The following is a 23,864-nucleotide window of genomic DNA, read 5'->3' as shown; positions in this document are numbered from 1 at the left end:
GGCGGCGGGCCAGACCTCGGCCGGTGGGCTGACAGACAGACAGATGGATGGACAGACAGACAAACTGACGGACAGACTGACGGACAGACTGACGGACAGACTGACTGACAGGCCGGCGGGCGGGCTGCCGGCTCTCCCCGCCCAGGGCCGGTGTGTGTGTGTGTGTGTGTGTGTGTGAGGGGAGGAGCGCCGCCACCTAGCGACTCGGGCACCCAAAATGGCTGGAGAGGGGAGGTGGAGGAGGTGAGAGGGGGGAGCCGCTGCCTCCGCCTTCTCCTCCTCCTCCTCTTCGTCCTTCTTCTTCCTCCTCGTCTTTCTCCGTCGCCAGGGGACCCTCCCCTCCCCTCCCCGGCGCGGCGGGGCCGCTCTCCCGGCTCCCCGGCACCATGTCGGCCGGCCAGGATGAGAGCTCGGTGCGGGTGGCGGTCAGGTAAGAAGCGAGCTGTGTGCGTGTATGTGTGTGTGTGTGTATAGGGGGGAAAAAGAGCTATAAAACCCTAAAAATATCGGGGCGAACCGCGGCCACACGCTGCAAACGCTTACTCATCGGGCAGAGGCAGCCCCTCGGCTCCAGCCGTTCGCATGGCGAAGCTCTGCCGGAGCAGCCTAGGATGATAAAGGGGTTTTTTCTTTTTTTTTTTTTTTTCTTCCCCTCATAAACCTTGTACCTAAAATTGCATGGATGGGTCTCCACGAGGCTGCTCACCCTGCATCATGAATAATTCTCGGTAGGAGCCGTAGTGGGAGTGGAGCTTAAATCATTTGGAAACATCAGCGAATTCAAATTGCGCTTTTATCGGAGATAAAAATCTGGTGTTCATCAGTGAACTCTTGGCTCTCCTCGGTTTTCTATGGGAAGATGTTATTGCATTGTTTGAAGAACTTCCAGATTAGCCCACGGATGTCTTCGCTTTCAAGATGCCTTTACATAATTCAAATATAAGAGGAAATATACCTACGCACACATGTAGAAAACGTCAATATTTGGGTTTTGGTTGCAATGCTGAATGATGACTTTTTTTTTTTTTTTCCTTTCAAAAAGATTCTTTATGTTACGTGCTGGTATTTAGAGTATTTTATATTTATAATTATATGCTGGTGCATCTGGAGCATTGTGCCACAAGGCATCAGGCAGTGGGGGAAGGTCTGTACCTACCAGTTGGTCCTTGCTGCTTCCATTTCACCTTATTAGATAAATTTGGGTTGTGCAGGCAGGCGGTGAGCGTGGATCATTTTTTGGGGATAAAGGCTGTAGGGATAGGCGATGCTGCTGAATGCTGTTGTGGGTAGGTGCTCGTGGGACCAACAGTTCAGTGGCACTTTGGGTAGACAGAGAAACACTGCCCTTCACGCCAACGTGGGGCTTGTGCTGCAGGTGTTCATTGAAGCCTGCCTGCAGTAGTGCTGTCTGCATGGAGGGATGCTGTTCTGAGCGGTGGCTGCTGAAGCCCTTTTTCACATCAAAATACAGGGAGGTATTATTCCAGAACGTAATTAGACTGTGTTTTCAAAAAGGAAAATATGAGATAGGTGTGATTCTAAAAATAGGGCGTGTTGCAGGTTAGCAGACTGCTCTGTCATTTGAAGAAAATATTAAATATCTCCTGAGCCAAAAATAATAGTGATGTAGAAGTTCATTTAAAATACAAAGGGTTGTTGTAACTAGGAATTAAATAAAAGCTACTGGTGCAAATAGGTTTATGGCTGTAGATGTGCGATGAATAGATTAGGAATACTATCTGGCAAAGAATTTGTAAAAGTGAATTAGCATCACTCAGCTGGATTAAAATGGTTCGCTGTAGCTCTTAAAACAAATCCCAAATGTTGCAAGGCACATTTCTGTAATATCTTTGTATAGCTAACACCTTTATATCTGAGTATAGTTCACTGGTAATGAGGGATCACATCTTTCCTCCTGTCTGCTTTCTTCCTCTGGAAGATTAGCTATTCATGTACAAGATTTCTCCTTCTCTGCTTAGAAATCATGAACAAAAGCATGCACAATTACTCTTTCCCCATCAGTAACTCTGTTTAGATTGTCTTCTGTCGCTTCTGGTTGTGTATTTTGTGAGGTCCTATAACACACTATGAGTTGCAAGACCAGTTGCATCAGCGCGCTATGAAAACTCCTGCATTCTGTTTTCTTCTCCTTCTTCAGTTCTTTTGGGGAACTTGAGCTTAATTCAGTGATGATCTCCACTGCTGCCATGATTTAGTCTTTGTTTTGATATGTATATCTTCTGAACATGGCTTGCTCGACAGGAGGACCAGCTTTTAGGTTGCAACCCACGTGGTAGTGGCTGAACTGAGGTATTTCAAAGGCGTATTGCCCTGAACCTGCTGCAGCACTGAATTTGCTTAAACTTGAAACATAAGCTGAAGAACAGACATTACTGAAATGGTTTAGCAAATTGTTTTTTTTTTTCCCCAGAACCTGGTTATCTCACTTAATTGTATACAACACCATTAAAAATATTTCTTTCCAATTAACACCACCTTTAAGCTATCATTTTGTATGCTAATTGCTCTCCATTTTCTTCAGTGTAATAATGGGTTTGTGAGCGGTGAACTAAATACTCTGGTTTAGTGAAGCATGAAAGCTCAAAATACTTTGCCAGATAATCCAGTAACTAATGTTAAATTCCCCAATTAAGGAAAAAAACCTCTTTCTTCATTGTCAACCGCCTCTGAAAGACTTGTGGACTCAGATTTTGATGATGGTCTGCGACTTCAACAAAGAGCCTGGCTCTGCATTTCTCTGTCTGACTGCGTAGTGTCTGCTTTCAGGTGAAATTAGAGAGCCCCTGTGATATTCACCTAATCAGGTGGCTGTTTTTTCTTTTAAATGTGAAAAACTATCCTCTTGGCAAAGCTGAAATTACCGTCTTGCTTTTCAAAAGGTCTTTTCAGCGTACGAAGGTTTTGCTGAGGAGGCTATGAGATGGTGGAAACGTTGGGCAGCTGTTTCTGGAACCAAGTCCAGGAAAAGATGTCAGTTACAGATCCAAATTTGTGTGTCTTGCCGTGTTAGTGGTGTCTGCAGCCAAGGTACAGTGTACAGGTTTCCTGGGCAGGTGAAGGTCTCGTGTAACATTGAGGATCTCAGCAGTTCGTGTCCGTGTTGCATTTAGGCTCATGGTGCGAGCTATCTGGGGCTTGGCTGGGGTCACAGGGCTTGAAATAGCTCCAGCAGCAGAGGTAGCAGTGCCTGCCCTTGTAGCTTGCAGTGGTACGGTTAGGGCATCCTACCAGTGATGGTCTAAGCAGACCAGAAAGTTGGGCTTAGGTTTCTTGCACTTCTGGATGCAAGCTAAACAAGGGAACTCTTGGAGAGCAATAACATATGGATGGAAGTCACCAGGAGGCTTGCTTGGAGGACTTCTCTGTGATGGAGCATGGAAAGATGTCTGTTACGTGCATCCTGTTACGCAGAAGACATCAACGCTGTAGTCAACGTCTGTCTTCTGGTCCTCTGAAGAAGGATGAGCTTGATTCACTCTGAGTCATTGAACGCCCCAGACACGCAGATGATAAGCTTCAGTGTTGATTTGTAACGCTGCCTTGTCAGATGCCACATGAAAAGAGAAGAAATAACAAAGAGTTACATGAAAAGGCAAATAGCTCTGGAAGCTGACCACCAGTCAGTAAAATGGCTATTGGCACGTGGCTGGGTGATGCCTCGGGTGGAGTGGACAATAAAAGGACCTGAACTGATGGTTGGGGAAACTAAAGGGAATGGGGGTCTGGCATAGGGTGTGCTGTCTTGGTGAAAGATGTGCCTTATTCCCTGCTTTGGCAAGATAAGAAGTGCTGCTACTTCGGCTGCTGTGATCAGCATCTCTCCTGTGTTCCATCCCTCGTGCCAAGAGGAGGAGAATTGTTCCCCCCTTCCTCACCTGTGTAGAGAAGCCGTGGGACCTGGCCACCAGCTCTTCCCCGAAACATCTCAAAAGTGCCCTTCTTGCACCCGCCCTGGGTGTCTGCAACACATCGTAACGCCGCTTCACTTCCCTGAAGTCTTGGCGTTTGCCAAGCATGGAAATGATTTGCGCAAAGCGTGCCGCATCCGTCAGGAAACGTCTTAAATAACAGGGGAAGTAATAATTGGAGCTCAAGAATTAAAAACTGCTATTTCTGGTGTTCCAAAAGGGGAGATGGGGTACTCTAAGAAAAGCCTGCTGATTACTGATACAATTTGGGAGCCTAAATTTAGCAACCAATCAGGCAGTTTGTGGCATGAAATCAGGACGCACTGTTAGCTTTTGATAAGGCAAACGGGCTGTGTTCAGCCCGTGTAACCTTAGCCTTCTGAGGCATAGATTTGTTATGGAAACACTGGATTTGTTCCTACCCTGGCCCTAGTTCTTGAACTACGTGACCAGTTGGCTCTCTTCTGAGTTTTTTTTGTTCTCCTTTGCTTTTTTCTGTGTGTTTTTTTTTTTTTTTTTTTTTCACCCCATGTACTGTTTGTCTGCCTTTTCACCTTTTCCATTCCCCTTCTCAGCACTATTTTCTGATTGCACCAAAGTTTTTTCCTCTGTGACGGATCCAGCTATTGCACACCAGAAAATAAGCAGCTTTTATTAGACAATTATTGTCATCCAGCTGTAATTATGCAAAGGTTTGAAAGTTTTTGGGGCGAAATGTCTCGGAAAGTTGAGTATTAATGAAGTTCAGTCTAGCAGTATGCGAGTATTCCCCGCCAAAGTCAAAAAAAAAAAAAAAAGCTCAACAGTATTAAATAGTAAATATAAAAGTTAAAAGTTGAGTCATGTCAGGTGCTGGGAAATAGTTCTTTTGGAAAGGGAGTCTGTTAATGGAAAGCTACAAAGGAGATTTTGTTTTTGGAAAGCTCAGGTTTCATATCTTTTGTAAGTTTTGATGTTTCCCTTTGTACCGTGAGTTAAACAAACATTCCCTTGTCCTTCACTGAAACTTTACGCCACTCCATCCATATGTTTTGCATTACAGCTGGAAAAAAACCCACAGCACCATCTGCTGCTGAATTAATTCAGGTTTCATCATATCTGACTCGATCAGCCGTAACTGATATTGCTTGGGGCAGGCTGAAATCTGTGATCTCGCTTTCTAGGAAATAAACTTTGCCTTTCCACCACCCGAGATGTAAACACAAGCTCATCCTCTTGTAAAGGGGAAAGAAAACCTAGTCACACATTTTCCACATTATAATTTCCATGCCAAAAGATTAATATGTCTTGATTTTTGTGTTTTTAAACTTGGCATTTCCTAAAGTTTGTAGAAGACTTGGGAGTTTAGTTCAATTTGAAAATCCAGTTTCCATTGGGTGATGTTTCCTTTGCTATGCTCCGTGGCGAGTCTGGGTTTAGGTTGTCGGCTCAGACATTCCTTTATTACTGAGCTCCTCGAAGCTTCACATTTTCCTTTTTTTTCTGTGTGACTTCTGCAAATTCTTCTACAGCAGTTGAATGACCCTTGTGCTTGGGATGGAGGCAGCCTCGCTCCCTCCCTCTGCTTTCCCTTTATTTGCTTTAAGTGCTTTATAGGTTGCCCTCGCTGCCCTGCCTGAGATGGCTGCTGGAATTCTTGCTTTCCTCTTGCGTTACCTGACTGCTGCTGGGGAATTAAAGCCATTGGAGGTGCCTTTTTATCTGCTTAAGGAAAAGTTTCAGTATTCTGTCACATCTGGGTTTGCTGGGGCAGAGGATTTTTTTTCTTACACTAATTTAATTCCCATGTAAAATACTCTCAAGAAGTTAAAAGTATTGTTTGAACTGGAGAACAAGAAAGTTTAATTAGAAATCAAACACCATCTGAACAAGTCCAGCAAGAGTAACTACATGAGCTGTGCCTTTTCCTTGTGTCCTCTTTCCCCTCTACTCTCAAAATGTTTAAATATTGTTCATTTTCTTCCTGTTCTTCCTCCTTTTTTTTTTGTAGTCCTCTGTGTCTTATTTCCAGTTTTCTCTGGTGAAACTTTGCTGAAAGACACGTCTGCTCCTGTGTGACTAAAGGCAGAAACGCAGCCTTATTTTTTCCAGCCAGTTCTCTTGTTTGATGCATTTGCCATAGCAACAAGATGCAAATGGAGAGCAGTGAAAGGGTTTGCAGGTCGGTGGCCCAGTGACTTCGATGTGTGGGGAAGGCCTGTTCCGTGTGTGTTTTACACTGTGAACCACATGCATTGCCTTGGAAAAATCCGTGTGTAATTGGGGTGGGTGACGGGTTTGGAGTGCTTATATCCACACCATGTCCCCTGTTAGCCATGTGTAGCCTCCAAACGTGAGCCTTGTTGTCCACTCAGCATTAGCCACAGCCCAGTTTTAACAAGGTTTTGTGTGTAAATTAGCGCTACTGGAAGTGGAGCAGTCACGCTGCTGATTCGGAGCCAGTCAATTGATGAGCACAAAATATCTGCGAGGTAGAACCTGTATGGAAATAGGGAGTGAGGAGCGGGTGCCATCTGGGCCTTTGGTTTTGTTGTCCTCAACAGATCTGGTTAAATCCTTCGCTGCTGGAATAATAATTATTTTTTGTTTGTTTGAAGAACTCTTTTCAATTGTCTGCCAAATGCTGGGCTTGCTGTTTGGGATGGTGCACTCTTTAAGCAACTTTAGGACGTAATTCTATCAAACAAAGCTGAATGACACATCCCTCGAGTCTCACTGTGGATTTTCAACAAAGGAGGCTGGGAGCAGCACAACCTTAGTAAAAGCTTCTGATGTTATTGTTCTTTGCACACAGTAATTCTTCAGCATTCAAGCTGAAGAGCGCTTTCCCACTGTTGGTTTTAAAAATGGAATCAAGCATTTGTTGTCTAGATAACTTTTCCTTCTCACTGCTGGTTCTTGTGTTTATACTGCTGCAGGAATGCTACGTACTTCAGCTGGTTAATAAATACTTAGCTCTTTGGGAGGACATTTTACATGTAATGCAGATTCTCCATTCATCAAGTACTCCAGGTTTCCTGCAATGCTTTCTCTTGTGTACGGTAGCTAGAAGGACACCTATCTCCCCCTTACCCCCTTTTGTTTATTTTCAGCATAATCAATCCTTTAAGAACATCAATAAAACAGGATTCTCGAGGTGGGTAAGAGTTAAAGGACTGTAGCATGCTGCTTCAGCTAGCAGAGCTGAACACACAGAAGGATAAAGCTAATAGGACCGGACAGGAAATGTTTCTCTCTCATTAGACATCTCAAAGTCTGACTCTTTCTTTTCTGCCCTGGTGTCTTTTGATAAAGGAAGATTTTGATCAAAAAAGCTTCTTAGTCTAGTTTGTCTAGACTAATCTAATACAGAGTTTTTGAACAAAGTTCTTCTGTGTCTTGGGTCAATGCCCAACCACTTGGTTATTGTCTTTGTTGGGACAGAAGACAACAACCTGTGTATTTCTTCTTCGTCATTTTCATTCACTATTTTTCTCCTTTTATTTCTATCCATGATAGCAGTCTTAAGCAGAAGACAACCAAAACACCAAAGTTAATGTGGCATTTGAACCTGGAAAGCTGTGTAGCTGCAGAGTATGAATGTCAGTCAGGACATTATGTTGAAGTATGTAACTTGTTAGCAATGTTGATAAACATGGATGTGTTTTTTTCATTTTGTTTGTTCTTTAAAGTCTTATCTCTACACGTTACTCTGGAGACTAGGTGGTATTGATTGTTCCCCTATGTTCTTTCTCTAGTTGCAGTTATACTATAAGAGTGAATGATTGGCACGTTTAAGAAAGGTTAATGTGTTTTATAAGCAAATTGTTTGAAACACATGAAAGAGCAGGAAATATTTTCACACAGGGTTAAGAGGGAATAAATATCTGAACATATTTTTTTTTTTCCTAGGCATGACAGAAAAGAGAAAGGTTACACTTCTTATAGTTTGAAGAAGTAGTAAGTCAGAGAGAAGGCCACCTGTTTAACTTAAGTAGCTAAAAGTGTGATTTACGCTTCTGATCTAATCAGCCAGCTCGTCACTCAGGAACAATGAAATTGCCCTTGTGATCTTCATTAGCAGAACTTTGACTTCAGCAAAAAGTGGTCTGGCTGGTGTTCAGTGAGCTCTAAAAATCAGATCAGAGGTAGGACTGAACTGGTATTGTCAGGTAAGTTATTTGATGTTTGGTTATACTGACACTTAATTGTCCTTTTTTTTTTTTTTGTGTTTGTGTGTGTGTCCTCCCAAAAGCTTAAAACTGAATCTTTTCCTGCTTATACCCCCTGAAGTGACCTACATTGGCTGGTCATCTAGTCAACCTGCTGCCTTGGCTATGTAGGTCTGTTTCATCTTTGTTTTCCCCAAAGCCTTTGGGGAACAGATGGGCTCTTCATTGTTCTTTAAATGTCAACAAATAAGCCTTGCTAGGCCCGGGAGAGGAAGAAACATTCTACACTTGAGAGGTTCAGATGAAAGTGCTTTGTTTCATACTTTCAGCCCCGAAAGCCAGGGCTGATTTTCAACTCTAACAACTGATGAACGCAAAGACATTTTGGGGGAGGAAGAGGAGACTTACAGGAAGTGGTGATAGCCTATATTTTGGATACTAGCTGACTGAAAGTAAAGGGCAAGCGGAGCTCTCTGCTGTTGTTTTAGGCAAGAATTCAAGTGATTATAAATAATGCATACAAATTGATCATGAAACAAACATTGTGGCAAAAGAAAAAAAAAACTAGTATACAGAGAAAATGGCCTTTTTATGTAAGGCATGAGGTAATTTATTCCTTCACAATGTACTGATAATGTGTAGGCTGATGTCCAGTGTTCAGTTTGGGGTGCCGCTGTTTGGGAAAAATGCAGACTAATTAATTGCAGTTAGAGGCAATTCAGGAGAGAAGGGAGATGACTGGGCACCTAGCAAACAGGACCAGTTCCGTAAGGTGAGAGATGGGAAGTGAAGACTGCAAAAACAAATACCTAAAGGCAAATGTGAAGTAGAAGAGAATCAATTGTTCATGTTCCAGGTGAAATGGATAAATGTTAATAGTCTTGACTTACCCTAAGAAAAGTAAAAGATAGGAAGGGAGCTGTTTACTGATGTAAGGATGGATGTCCTGGAGCAGTTTGTTTGTGGAGATGTGAAATTGCCTATAGGAGAGACTTCTAAAACCAGCTCAAACTGATACTGCCAGGAATGCTTTGGACATAGCTGATATTGGTACACAAGGCAGAGTGGGTGAATAAACCCTCAGACCTTCAAGGTCTTTTCCATCTCAGTTGCCTGTAATCCTGTGGAGCTGCATGTTCAGTGCCAAGGCCTGAATTCAGGAGTTGAATGATCCCGTTCAGAGGCCATGATATGCTTACAGAAGTTTGACAACGTCCACATTAACAATAAAGCTTTGGAAATTTGGAAGGGTAAGCTCAGACTAATTCAAGTATAGAAGGAACTCGGGAGGTCATCAGAGCCAACCTTCCAACCAAAGCAGGCTCAAAACTAAATTCAGGCCGTGTTGCTTGGGGCTCTATTGAGTTATTGGGTCTTGGAAGAACCTCCAAGCATGGTGAGTCCTCGGTCTCTCTGGGCAGCCAATACGTGGCTGTCCTCATGGGGAAATGTTTTCCTTACACCACACTGGGAAGTCTCTTCCTTTTAGTTTCTGACTACTGTCTCTTGTTCTCAAGCCTCTGTACTGGGTCAGGCTGGGATGTTAACTTTCCCTGCAGCAGCTCATACACTGCTGTGCTCTGCACTTGTAGCTGGAACAGCAGTGTTATCACACCAGTGTTGTGTCTACTGCTGAGCAGCACTGGCACAGCATCGGGCCTCTCTCTAACCCTCCTAGGGGGTGGGCAAAAAGTGAGGAGAGAAACATCACTAGGGCAGCTGACCTAAACCAACCAAAGGGATATTCCATACCATGTGGTGTCACACTCAGCAATAAAAGGTGGAAACAGGAAGAAGAGGGGAGGGGTGGGCTCTCGTTGTGAAAACGTTGGCCCTCCTCCCGAACACCGGCTGCGTGCGTTGAGGCCCTGCTTCAAGGACATGGTCAAGCATCACTCATTTGTGGGAAGCAGAGAGTAATTTCTTTCCTCTGCACTTCCACATAGCCTTCATTTGTTTTATTTGTTTGCTTTCCTTCCTTTTTTTTTTTTTCCCTTTTCCCCTTTCCCTTTTTATTTCCCTTTAGTTAAATTGTTTAGTTCATAATAATCATTAATTATTATTATTATTTCCCTTTAATTAAACGATCCTTATCTCAACCTGTGAGTTGTTCTTTGCTTTACTTCTTCCTCTCTTCATCTAAGGAAGGGGAGTGAGAGAGCGGTTGTAGTGTTTAGCTGCCCAGCACGTAAAACCACCACAGCCTCAGTAAGGACATCGGCTTGGTTGTCTTGGTCATCTTTGCAGGTACTGGAAGAGAACAGGCAAGAGCTAAAAGCCAGCAAGGTATTGAAGAACTGTAGTATATAATCTTGAACATATAATGTATAGTCTTGAGAAGGGTGAGACATGGGGGAGAGCTTCAGCAAAGGAACCCCAGCCTCTTCTCCTGATGGGTTCTGAGTATGAAGGACATAGCAGGGCCTTGGCAGACTGATGGGCGTACAGTGGTGGTGATGACATGGCTGCTGTTGGGAGGTAACGTGTTGTAAGCATCCCCAGCATGAAGCAGTGGGGGCTTCTGTTTTGGTTTGCATGGTTAATAAATCCTTTTTGTTCTGAAGTCTAGTCCCTGCCACCCCTGGTCTTGAAGGCCACGTCACGATAGATGTGGTGTTGCTGCTGTGGAGGCCTTTGCAATGTGATTCAGTGAAGGGTAACGATCTGCTTCCCTCTCCTCGCTGCGGGAATACTTGGCAGGCACCTTTGCCACAGTTTAAGCTCATTTGTGCTTTTGGCCAAGCTGACTAACAAGAATAATTAACCTCCAGCACTGCTTAATGTTTAGTTGCTTTATAGATCCTCTTGCTTTCCTTAACAATCTCATAGTCATTGTTTCCCTGTCCTGCCCATGACAATTCAGGTTTCATTCTTTCAGTTTTGGTTTGTTCAACATATATCCTGTAAGTCGGAAAGCAACGCAAGCAGTAGTCATTGCTTTATCACATGAAGCGTGTGATAATCTTGTGAATACAACCATAGCGTTGGTTACTTATCTTGGAACAGTTTCTTATGACTCCTAGGAAATTAGTTATAATTTGTTCATTATCCATTTTCATCCTGTCCTTGGAAAAATGGATTTTTAAATTTTCAGGAGTCTGATTTTCTTTTTTTCCTTCTGGATTTGTGTGCTGACATAACGAGTGTCGAGCACTGGGCAAAGTAACATTCAGTTTGATTTGTGTTGTTGGATGCCTGCCCGATATCTGTGTCCGAGCTGTCTGGTTGAAGTTCAGTCTGTGTGACACAGAGGCGTGTACTGGGAGACCGGGAAAGTCCTTTGAAGCTCCTGACATCTGCATCTTCCCTTGACAACATCTACTACTTCGTATTTCTCATGCTGCCACTAGGAAATGCTGCTGACTAACCAGCCTTATCAGATATGTCAAGGAAATTTGACGTGGTCTAGCCAGAAGACTCTTTTATTTTTATTTTTATGTGTACTCTGTAATTTATATTTGCCTATTTCCTCTTTTAGCTTAAACTGTTTTGGGGAAGGCCATGTACCCAACCAAGGACTGTCAGGTGGGGCAGAATGCTGGTGATGTTCAACATCCTTTTGGTGACAGCAGCTCTCCTGTGTGCCCCCGCAGCAGAGAGGGGATGGTCACTGCAGCACAGCCCTGTGTGTGAGAGGGCCTGCCCTCTGCCCCAAAGCTGCATCAGGAGGCATTGGGGTGTTTTTCCATTCCGATCATAGAAGTGAACTCTGGGATCCTGACTGTTCACCCACTTTCTGTTCAAAATAGGCAACACTGCTGTAATTTGAATTTAATGCATTAAGGCATTCATGGTTTAGAGGTAATAGCTGTATTTTGTGTACAAATCTTGTACATTTGGCTTTAAGTCACTCTCACTGTTTTCTGTGGGATGTGGGGTTTTGGCATGGTTCTTCATTGACAGTTAATGCTCTGTTGGCTGCTTCATTGTCTCCCATTTTGACAAGATCTGTCTCTAGCTTCTGAATGTCTGATCCTCCAAAATGGTTTTGAATGCCACCCCTCAGAGCCACCCAGTTTAAGGCATGAATTTAAGGTATCATAACCCAGGGTTTCAGGTATTAATGCATTCAGCTCATTGTGAGACATTTTCCTTCTGAGTCACTTTACTTTTAGTGCAATATATGAATTGGATTATAGAAATCTATTCTCCTTGTCTGGTTGTCCTCTGAGGCTGAAGACTCTGTCTCTGGAGATCTTAGATGTAGATGGGGAAAGCACCAAAAAAAAAACTGGTGGGCAAAAACATCCACTGATGGATTTATTAGCATGTGAGCACTGGTGTTGGTCGATGTAAAGTGATACTTGATGTGTAACTTATAACCTGCTGCTGGGAGAAATAGCTGAAAGAGCTTTTGTGTTCAAGGGTGTGTGTTTTTTTTTTTTTTTTTTTTTTTTTTTTTTTTTTTTTTTTTTTTATCTTGGAGAGAGCAGTTGTACAGTTGCTGCCAGTACTGGGAACTGTCTGGATGTATGAGCTGGGCAATGCCATGTGTGACCTGTATCACAGAGTCACAGCATGGTTTGGGTTGGAAGGGACCTTAAAGTCCACTCAATTCAACCCCCCTGCCATGGGCAGGGACACCTCCCACCAGCCCAGGCTGCCCAAAGCCCCATCCAGCCTGGCCTTGAGCACCTCCAGGGATGGGGCATCCACAGCTTCTCTGGGCAGCCTGTGCCAGGGCCTCACCACCCTCACAGTGAAGAATTTATTCTGAATATCTAATCTAAATCTTCCCTCTTTTAGTTTAAAACCATCCCCTCATCCTGCCAATCTCTGCTTGAGCAGAGTCCCTCTCCATACACCAGTGTCCCCAGCTGTGTGTGCCAGCATGAGCAAATGCTCAGTTCGGGATCACTGGCTGTCTCTCTTCCAAAGCTGGCACTGCTTAAATAATCTGTGTAACTTGTTTTAGTGGAGGTGTTTGTTTTTTCTTTCAGTACAGGACTAAGCTATAATGCTTTGGACACTTGTCCCTGTTTATGGGGTCAGCTCTGGTGGTGGAATATCAATCAGCTCATCTCCTGAGTGTTTATTTGGTATGAATGCTGGGGAGATGTCTGTTTGAGTTGGGTCCACTTGCACCACAAATGTAGGGGATGTCTCCATTTAATCTGTAAATAGCTGAAATGTTTTGTTCCCAAAGGATATGGACCCTCAAAGCTCTCCCTCTCTTCCCTCCCCTCCAGCTAGGTAGGAATAACAAGAGAGTGTAGCACCAGGGATTTTTCATTTTTATTGTGAAGTCTATAAAGTTCAAGAAGGACAACCAGAGCTTTGTTCCTTTCTTTTAATCCACAGATCTTTCTGGATATCCTCAATTATGTGCCATCACATACTGGGCTTCTTCAGTTCAGTATGCTTGTGACTGACGCAAAAATCACAGGAGAGCTGCAGATTGCACAAGGAAATCATTTATGTGGGTTGTAGGTTTTTCCTTAGAAAGGAAAATCTTTTATTTATTTTTTTTTTGGGTCAGTTTTTTCCTCACTTGTTTACAAACCCTGGTCTAGTTTGTTCGTTTTGAATTGTTAACTAAGGTAGGTGACAAGGGCCTTTAAGTGTCAGGTTCTCTCTTGATCCTTTTTTCATTTAAATGTGGTTCTAGCAAGTGTTGCTGGTTGTTCCCGCTGTGGCACCAGGTTCGAGGTGGAGTGTCCCTGCTTCTTCCAGCTGCCAAGTCGGTGTCGCCGCATTTCTGCTGCCTTGGCAAGGCCCCTCTGCTGCTGTAGAGGGGAGGCAACAATCTCCCAGTGCTGCCGTGGCCTGGGAGGCAACAACCCAAATTCTCTGCTTTGCCTTGGCTGCTAGGAAACGCAGGGTACGAGGTGAGAGTGAGTGGTTGAGGTACCCCAGGTTCCGACGATGGTGATGGGGTGGTGTATAGAGAGAAAACGTGGGGTTTGTACATTTTTGATCCATGAACTCTGATAAGATTATCTGACGTGTTGTGTAACACCTGACAGCGGGATTTGATTGAGAATCCAATTATGCCTTCAGTTAAAGGCATGCTCATGCGTGAGGTGTAGCCAGTCCTGACCTCAAACTTCACGGCAGGGAAATCCTCTCCTTTCATTTCCTTAGCTCCAGATAATCCCGCTCCCTGCTCTCAATCTCTGGCTTATTTAGTTTCAACTTGTTTTGCTCTTCTTCTTGGGCCACCGGCTCTAAATTCAGAGGCCTGGCAATGGTTAACTCCGGTAAGTATGGTTGAGAAATAACCTCTTTGTAGTTCTCCATGGGCCTTGCTAATTATTCATGTGATGAGGCTTATATAAGGGCCGCACTGCAGTTGCGCTTCATCTGATGACAGCGTTTTGTGTTTCTGTGTAAACAGAAGTCAAGCGATAAGGCCTGGGCAAGCAAAGTCTATAGGTGAAACCAGGGAGAAAGCAAACTTCGGGGAGGATCTTAAGGTGGTTCCATCTGCTGAACTGTTTAATTTTTTTAAAATCAGATTTTAGATTTTTTTTTTTAATAACTGAAGGAACCTTTGTTGCCATTGTTGTGCCTTGCTTTAGCATTTATTTAAGACTGAGAAGTGAAATCAGTTAAACCAAATGATATTTTTTTTAATAGTATGACTTAGCCAAATATTACAAGTAAAAACAGGGCAAAAACTTTTCTCTTCAGCTTTGACACTGAAATTGTACAAGCAGCCTGTCATGCAAGAGTTATAACAACCTAATTCAGAGATCTGCAAATTCCAGAAAAAAACGAATAGCACTGATCTGCTAATGCTCTTTTAGGACCTTGATTAATACTGCCAGGTAATCTGTCTAAAATGTGAATTATCTTAAGAAATTTTGCCTAAACATTCCACTTTTCTCTCTAAATACCTGTTATGTCAGTATATGTTGGAATAAACAGCTTTCTACATTGTTCTCCCCATCTATCAAACTTCGTTGATGCTGCTAAGGGAGATTATTTTAAATGGAAACAGAGTTAGCCAAAACACTGGGCCTTTGTTATGCCTATGGGATTTGTATTCTTTTTTTGAGCCTCACGGTGGAGGTGGCAGTGGTTAGGATGTGGTGGAAGCCGAGCTCATCCCCTGAGTGGAAATCACGTTGTTTGTGTACAGCTGTGGGAGGCACTTGGCTGATTCATTGCCGTCAGTGCTGCAATGGCTGGAGCTTGCTGTAACAGCAAGTGTTTGGGCTTCTTCGGGCTGGTGAGGAAAAAGCCCGGATCAGCTCTAACTCTGTGTGTGTGCCTTTACAAAAGCCTCCTAAGGCCCTAGATGTAAGACCTTCCTAGGCCTCTGTGTGCTATTAGTAAGCCATTACTGCTTCATTTCTTGTGAATGCATATAGTCCTCCCAGCAAAATACCTACTTTAGTATAGTAGGTATCAGTCCTGGAAAGCCTGGTGTGCATCTCCCTTCCTGCACTGAGCTGTTTTAAGCCCAATTTAAGTCAAAGGAGCTCTTACCTTGTCCTGTGTTAAGGGCTCAGAGGAATCACAGAATCATTAAGGTTGGAGAAGCTCTCCCAGATCACCTGGTCCAACCACCCCCTACCACCAATGCCACCACTAACCCGTGTCCCCAGGCACCACGTCCAACCTCTCCTTGAACACCCCCAGGGACGGTGACTCCACCACCTCCCTGGGCAACCCGTCCCAGTGCCTGACTGCTCTTTTTGAGCAGAAATGGCTCCTCATTGCCAGCCTGAACCTCCCCTGGCACAACTCGAGGCCATTCCCTCTGGTCCTGTCACCAGTTCCCTGTGAGAAGAGGCCGACCCCCAGCTCCCCACACCTTCCTTTCAGGTAGCTGCAGAGAGCAATAAGGTCTGCCCTGAGCCTCCTCTGCTCCAGACCAAACACCCCCAGTGCCCTCAGCTGCTCCTCACAGGCCTTGTGCTCCAGGCCCTTCACCAGCTTTGTAGCCCTCTCCATGTCCTTCTTGTAGTGAGGGGCCCCAAACTGAACACAGTGCTTGAGGTGTGGCCTTACCAGAGCTGAGTACAGGGGGACAACCACCCCCATATGGAACAAGACGTTTGGTCACAAGCTCTGTGGTTGGGACCCCAGCCATCTCAGCTGGTCCTGTGGTCCTGATGTGCTGCAAAGGAGACAGTAACTGACATCATAAATTTCTGAGGCGATTTGTACCAGCTTTTATAAAAATGCTTGTTTTGAAAGTGCCTGTTCTACCCGCAGTGCATGCGGCAGCTACAAACTGTTCTGTGGACAGACCCCAAGCGATTTGCATCCATGGCTTCTGAGAGCAGCTGGGAAGCGTACGGCATCAAATACTGCGTGCCAGGAAGAGCTGATTGAATTCACTCAGGACAAAGAGCTGCGTTTTGACCCTGAAGAAGCTTGTCAGGACAGACCTTTCTTTCCGTCCCCAAGGAGCTGCAGCCGAGAGCTGAGCAGGCAGAAGGCTCCTGGGATCAGGTGTTTCTGCTTTGTGTGTGCCGGAGCTGCGGGAGGTGGGCAGAGCCGCGGCCGGGCTTCAGCTGTGCACAGAGGGGTAGGATTGTTCCTGAGCCGTGGGCAGAGCCTCCCCTGCATGCAGAGCAAAATGGAGAGAATTGCCTTTAGTCTGTGCGACAGCAACCGTGCGATGGCTGGTGTTTTCAAAGTGCCCTTGCATTAATAGTTCTGGCTGGAGTTGTAAGCTGATCTGTGCCTTAATGAAAAATTAAGCCTACGGCTGGAACGTGAAGCAGAAAATACTTAACATCTGCGCTGGCCCAGCAGTGAGGCTCAGTTGTTTAAAGCAGAACCAGTAGCAGGGAAGTACCTACCTACTGCTTTTTAGATCCTATCCACAGTGTATCCACAGTGCTAGCTCAAGTGATGTGGGATATCGCAGTCAATGAGCTACTTGGATAGTTTTAACTCTTAATGGAGAACTGGTAGGTATAATACCAAAGCATCACATTTTTAACTTCAGTTAGGTGATAAGTGTCAAATTCCCAGTTTTCTGCTAGAACTGTTTTAACAAAAAGCCAAGTGCGTGCTGTAGGTGTTTGTCTCTGTGAGAAGTGTACATGGTGTCTGGAAAGTCCTTAAGCATGACTTGCTGCAGAGAGCGTGAGGGGCTGAGGATGTGAAATAAGAGCGACTCGTCCCTTGGTACCAATGTTGCAGAGGCAGAGCTGGCTGCCCACTGGCACTGGGATGTGAATTTGTGTGTGGAAACTGGCTTTCACATAAAGTTCCTTCCCCCATCCAAAATCAGTGTGCAGTTGGGCTAACTACAGACCATAATCTTTTGTTCTGCCACATTTTGCACCTGGCTGAAACTTAATGGGTGATGTTAGAATTGGTACCAAGAGACTCCCAAATATCTCAACTGCTGGGGGCTGGGAAGTGGAAAATGAAGACGAAAAGTTTGGGGACTGTCAGTTCCCGTTTGCCTGAAATGCTTGCTTGCAGCAAAAAAGCATCCAGCTTGTACTGAGCAATCAATTCAGAGCATGACTCAGCATGGAAAAATGTTACCTACTGCATTTCTAGCATAGTTCCCCAAATCGCTGCCTTCCAACTGATTTCAGAGGCTTTCTTCTAAAGCATCATCCGAAGCTGACCAAGAGCAGCCAGGTGAACGCAGTGCTGCTGCGTTGGAGCAGAAGGATTCAATTTGTATTGAATTTTTGATGCTGTTGCTGCTAACGTGGATGTTTTTGCAGCCTTGCAAATAGACATGAAGGAAATAATGAGTTGGGATTTGCCATTTAGGCATATAAAAACGTACAGTTAAACCGAAAGGACTGAAGAGGGTGCATAATATTGTGCCTTTGTTTTGCAAATTTAAAAATAGATAGTACTAAACGGGGTGGGTTATTTTCTCCTTACTGCACAGTTATGATTTACTAGCTCAGGACTTCCAGTCACTGCTTAAACAGTCCACCTTCTGTCTGGAAACAGGGCAACTTCTGTTCGTTAGAAACAGTCGACAATACACATGAAGAAATTTTCTGCAGTTTGCTTTGGAACGTAGTGGATCGGGTGTTGTGGATACAACACTGGTGGGTTATTTAGTTGTTTTTTTAAGTAGGGAGTGGCATAAAAGTCATGCAATGGATTTTGTTCCAAGCGTGTTACACTGAAAAATAAGAACGGAGGCACTGTTCAGAGCAGCTTACTAAAACACAGGTTTTTAGCTCTCTTATCCTGTTGTGAAGTATCTAGTTGCTATTTTAACAGTGCTAGGTAAGCAGTCATTTCAGTAATAATTAACGATGACTTGCAATTTTCTCTTAATTGATGTGATCCTCCTTTTTCTTTTATGGTATTATTTAACTGTAATTACTTGGGATGTGGCTTGTAGCTTTAGCTATAATAAGCACGTCAAAAACATTTTGTTTATTTAGAGTTATGTGAAATTGGGGAAATGTAACTCCTGGACCTGTTGCTCTAGGTCTAAAGCAACCAACTGCCCCAGACTTAAGAACATATAACTGAGGAGATAATTCCCATATAGAGGTGAATGAAATAAAACCAATTTTCAAGTCTGCTGTACTACAAGCAGTAATTTCTGGCCTGTAGCTCTAGGGGCTGGAAGAGTACTTGTGTGGGGGGGATAGGTGGTGCGTGGGTCTTAGCGAAAAGGAAAGGCAAAGCTGGATGAAAGAGACAACTGGGAGTTATCCTTTGCCACAGATGTAGGAAACCCTTTTATCTTTGTTTAAAATAATAGGGAGTGTGTCTTTTTTAAGAACTAAGCTCTTCTGAAAAGATGGTCTTCAAGAGTGGCATTCATTTAACAGGAAGAAACCGGGTGAAGCCTGGTGTTGGCATGGCTGAGATTTTTGGTCATCTGGATGATCTTGCCTTACATGATCTTGTTTTATCTTTCATATTCAAACTTCTATTTTCCTATAGTGAATAAACATTGTTTTGTTTGCTGCTTATTAATGAGGATGCTTGCGGCACTCAGTCTTGATTTCCCTGGAAGTGTTGGTAACTTGAAATGTGAGGAAGTTCATGAATGCATGCAGTTGTTTTTAAAATAAATCATTTAATTGCATTAATTACATATATATTTATATATTTAAAATTGTTCCTTTGACTCTACAGGTAAAGCTTTCTATTTTGGGGGTGCAGATACGGTGTTATTGCCCTGGAAGTAGAAGCATACAACTTGTGAACCAGAAATTGAGCCAGAATTGAGCCCCCATCAATTCTGTACCTTCAATGGAAAATATCTGTGGGCAACATTTAATTCATTCATCAGCAACCTGTGGTGCTGTGGGCGATAGTTTTTAAACCATGTGTCTCACGAAATTGAATTTTAATAAAATTTTACTCTGGTAATTATATGGTAGCTACAAGTGTGCTTTATGGAGAGCTGGCACCGTACCCATTTGCTGTGTGAGTGGGGTGCTGGTTCCTGGCCATGTTTGGATGTGTTGGGCAGATTGGGCCCTGGCTTACAAGAACCCCAGGTACCCCCAAATCCCTGAACTCTGCGATGAGTTCAGGTTCTTAGGCACTCAGCCTACTTATTCGTTCCTTTCCCTTCTTCCCCTTACACCTGTATAAACTCTATACTTTCTGTAGCTTGGTAAAGCACCAGTACCTAGAGTTTTTTGAGGCTGGATAACCTCTATTTGCCACATCACTTTGCCAGTGCTGTTTTAGCTCAGCTGAATTCCTACTCTTTAAAATATCCGGAAACGATCTCTCTAAAATATTGGCAGTGCCTATTATCATGACTCAGTGTTAGGCTAGGCTGCATTCTTCACCAAGCCCTCCTTAAGCTCTTTTGATTAATTTTTTTCATCTTAAGTTACGTATAATGACACTTATTTAGCAGATTTAATCTCTGGTAAGTGCTCAGTTGTGTACCTGCAAGATGCTACAAAAGGCTGATTTCCTGGTAGTGCCCTGCTTGCCTAACAGCGAGGCCACGGTGTTAACAGCAGCCTGGCTCAACCACTTCTTACGGCTACGTGCTCCAGAGCAGGAGCTAACTTCATTGTTAAAGCTAAATTTTGGAAGAAAGAAAATGTATTTTTTTTTTTCAGAAAAATCTTCCATTTCATATGGAATTGATTTCCTCATGAAAGGTTATTTGCAGGAAGATATGTTTGACTGCTTGTTCTCTTTGTGTTCTTGAGTGTCTGAGGACACTCCAAAGGACCCTTCTTTCCTCTTTCCTTTTGATTATGTGACCCTTGTGTTCTTGGAGTGTGACCATCAGGTGCTACTGCCATAAATTTTTTGTAATAGTATTTTTTTTTTTTTTTTAACTATTCTTCAGTCTTGTCAGTGCTAATGAGTGATGTGAGACAGCACCAATGAAATGAAGATGCTACTTTATACGTCTCATCTATGGATGATACGATTTCAGTGGTGTGGAGCAGTCACCTAATCTTAGAGCCACAGATGGCTCAGCTTTCCTTGGGGTAAACTTCTAGGTTGCAAATCCTTCTTGTTCCCATGTTTCCTCTCTTGGCTCTGAAAGTTTTAGTTTGACCTCAGACAGGCCTTTTGGAGGGGGAGGCTTTCCCAGACCACCTAGGGAAGGGACCTGCCCTTCGTGCCTGAACCAGGTGCTTCGGATGCCTCTGCTATTTCATTCCCCTGGGGTGATGCCCAGACCTAGCAAGGTGAAAGCATGGGTAAGGTTTTCGAAAACTCTGGAAGATACTTCTCAAAAATGAATGCTAAAATGATCTATCACCTTCTGGAGTTAAAATCATAGAATTGTTAGGGTTGGAAAAGCCCTCCAAGATCATCTGGTCCAACCATTCCCCTACCACCACTGTCACCCACTAACCTGTGTCCCGAAGCACCAAGTCCAGTTCCTTTTTCATCCATTCTTAAGAGGTGCAAAAGACTTTATTCTCAGGATTAAACCTTACTAGTGGAGATGTTTGTGAGTGATGTGACTGTTTCGGGGTATGTCAATGTGTTTGGTACAAGGCAGCGTCCAGACCTTCAGCCTACCAAGCTCACAGTATGAGCGCTGTTGTTCTACCATACTGTAACAGCAGAAATACTTGTTCATGCTTCTTAATCTCTAAATGTACTTATTTGTGCTCCCCAGTGAGGACAGACAGCTTCTCCAGGCTTATTAGCTCTGTGGGCATCAGGTGTCTGTAGTCATCTCAGCCCTGCACCATGTTTACTCAAGGATGGGAAGGACTGATCTCCGTCCCGTGGATTTATTGCGTGGTGTAGGTGTGCCTGTATTCCCGTCTGCTGGGAAATTAATTTGGTTTTAGGAAGGCATGGCTCTGTGTTTCGTTTCTTGGTAACAGACCATAAGTATGCTGAGTCTTAATTCATAAATTAATCTTTACTGGATTTGCTTAGATCTAATTTTCTCTAATATGTTAGAACTGTAGAATGCCCTGAGCTGGAAAAGAGACACAAGGATCATCGAGTCCAACTCCTGGCTCCACACAGGACCACCAAAATCAGACTATGTGTCTGAGAGTGCTGTCCATACAAGTCTTGAATGCTGGTAGGCTTGGTGCTGTGCCCACATCCCTGGGGAGCCTGTCCCAGTGCCCAACCACCTCTGGGTGCAGAACCTTTCCCAAACCCCCAGCCTGACCCTCCCCTGATGTAGCTTCAAGCTGTGCTGTTGTGTTACTATCTCTGCATTCACTTTCTGGGGGTGGTGACGCATATAACACTAAATATTCAGAAAAAAAAAACAAGGCAAGTGGCACAGTAGAACAAGTTTTTGTTTTTTTTTTTTTAGCAATCTGTTTGCCGTAGAAATGTTGCTTCCATTAGCAGTTCAGCTCTAACCCAATTGCTCTCGGATTCAGAGCATGCCAGTTCTGTGCTTGGCAGGCATTTGGAGCTTATTGTTGTGCTGCTTTTCCATCACTGCTGACCTTGCCTTGAACTAGAAATAACCAGAGCCTGCACAAATCCTGCCACACGGTCCCTCTCTCTCGCTCTCAAAAGTCAAATTGTTCTCGAAAGCTGTGGCTTTCTCCGCTCACTGGAGAGTAAATTAGGCCAGGGGAAAACACAAGAAGGAGCTCTGGATGAAAGCATTCATTCATGTTATAAGGCTATAATATATTAGAGGGCTACGAGATCACTGGAGGAGCTTTTATCCCTTTGGTGGGAGCGAGGGACGGGGCAGGGAGGGTAGGGGCAGTGGGAGGTGTGTGTGGGAGCAGACTAGGGCTTTTCCCCTCCCCTAGGTTTTCTTTTCTTGGCAGGAGCACATGACCGTGCCTGTCAGCCTGAGGATGCCATCTGGGTTGCAAAGCCTGCTAGACTGTTAGAGAATTGCACAAGAATTAACGTGAAATCAGACTGCTTGGCTGTTCTCTGGCTGGCGATAGCAACTGCCCGGAGACGCAGCCATTGTGCGGGGCCTCGGCGAGCAGGCAGGAGCCCACCTGGCACTGCCAGCACGATCCCAAAATCAGCACTGAACGGGTCGGGGAACTGATCAGAGGCAAGCTGCTGAGCAGGGTAATTGTCTTACGAAATTAAATTTGTGTTCAAAAAGAAAAAGTAGCCACAGAGGTAGAGACTGCTTGCAGCAGGGGAGAGTGGGCCAAATCTAGTTAGGGCAGTGGTTTGTTTCCTCCCTTACATCTAATTCCAGCTGTTCATTTGTTGCCTTCTCATTACTCGGGAATTGGAAGTGACAGTCTGCAGCACTGAAACAAAATATCCTGCCTGCCTTTTTGAAGCCTTTTTGGTTTTCGTCTGCAGTAAAACAAGCAATCTATTAAAAACGTCACATCTCAGAGGCCATTTGGTAATTTAGTGCCTGATTTTGCTGAGTGTTTTGAGCTCCTGGCTTAATGGCCGTGTTTAATGGCTACACGTGGATCGAAGGGATGCTGATTCCTATTTATCAGTACCTTAATAAGATCTTGGAGTGAAATCTGGACCACATATGTTCTGCTTTATCATCTGCCATGCTTCTGAGCAGATGATTACATCCAGGAGTTATCCGGGAAGACTTTATTCCCCAGCACAGCCAGCAAATAAAAATTTCATCTAGATCCCTACATGCCATGGCTGCAGGTTCCCTGGTACCTGAAGGCAGGAGGCATTGGCACACGTGCAAGACCTCTGCCTCTCTCCTGCTTGTGCAGGGACGCGGTGTGAGTTTCGGCTGAGTCCCACCCAGACCCTGCCCCGTTTCCCCGGGCCCTGGGCACATGTAAGACAAGCTGGCAGCGCCGAGCTCGGGGTAGACACAGCAGCCATGGCAACTTCTCGGAGAAACACCGGTGGGAGCGGTGCCCAGACCTTACGTAAGAGCGATAGAGTTACAGCCACATGGGAGCTAAAGCTCGCTGCCTGGGCTGGGAGCAGCTTTGCCATGGGGGCATGGGATTTGGGGGCCCCTTCACCCTGGGGGGGTCACCTGGGACTGGGCCAGCTCAGGGCTGCTGGGCAGCACCTCCTTAAATCCCCATGGGCTGAGTGTTTGTAGTGTGAGCGTGCCTTTTGTAGGTTATAATAGCTTTATGTCTGGTGCAGTTCCGTATTAATGGTACCTATCGATCGATACTTCTGGATAGCACTGATTAAAGCATCCAGAAACAGAGTTAATCCTTCTGCGGATATGGCACCGTGTTCCAGAGGTTCCCGGAATTTGCCTCATGCTTTTGTTTATAGGGCTGGTTGTTCATCATTCATTCAAAATTAAAGTACTGCATAAAAAAAACATTGTGTTATTACTTCAAAACAAGATGGGTTGGAGGAGAAGGCAATGACTTGCAACAGTGTCACACTTCTTCATTATGAAGAGTTGGGGTGTGGGTACACGCATGTTTGTGAAGTAAAAAAGCAGGGCAAAAACTCACTAAAACAGCTCTTGGAAACATAT

At 44.3% G+C, this 23,864-nt stretch overlaps 1 protein-coding gene across 3 annotated transcripts in view; it reads left to right on the top strand.

Annotated features, from left to right (window-relative positions):
* Positions 1-212: 212 nt before the first annotated feature.
* Positions 213-23,864, top strand: part of KIF21A (kinesin family member 21A) — an 89,422-nt gene continuing 65,770 nt past the window's right edge. For all 3 annotated transcript variants that reach the window (XM_082762334.1, XM_082762335.1, XM_082762333.1), the window contains exon 1: positions 213-430. In XM_082762334.1, coding sequence (XP_082618460.1) covers positions 387-430 — 44 coding nt within the window. In that variant the 5' untranslated portion in view covers positions 213-386. The remainder of the gene's footprint in view (positions 431-23,864) is intronic.

The sequence above is a fragment of the Aythya marila genome (assembly GCF_965140915.1).
Source record: "Aythya marila genome assembly, chromosome: 1".
In the NCBI taxonomy this organism is placed as follows: domain Eukaryota; kingdom Metazoa; phylum Chordata; class Aves; order Anseriformes; family Anatidae; genus Aythya; species Aythya marila.
The sequence above is the reverse complement of the archived record's forward strand: the minus strand, read 5'-3'. Positions and strand labels throughout refer to the sequence as shown.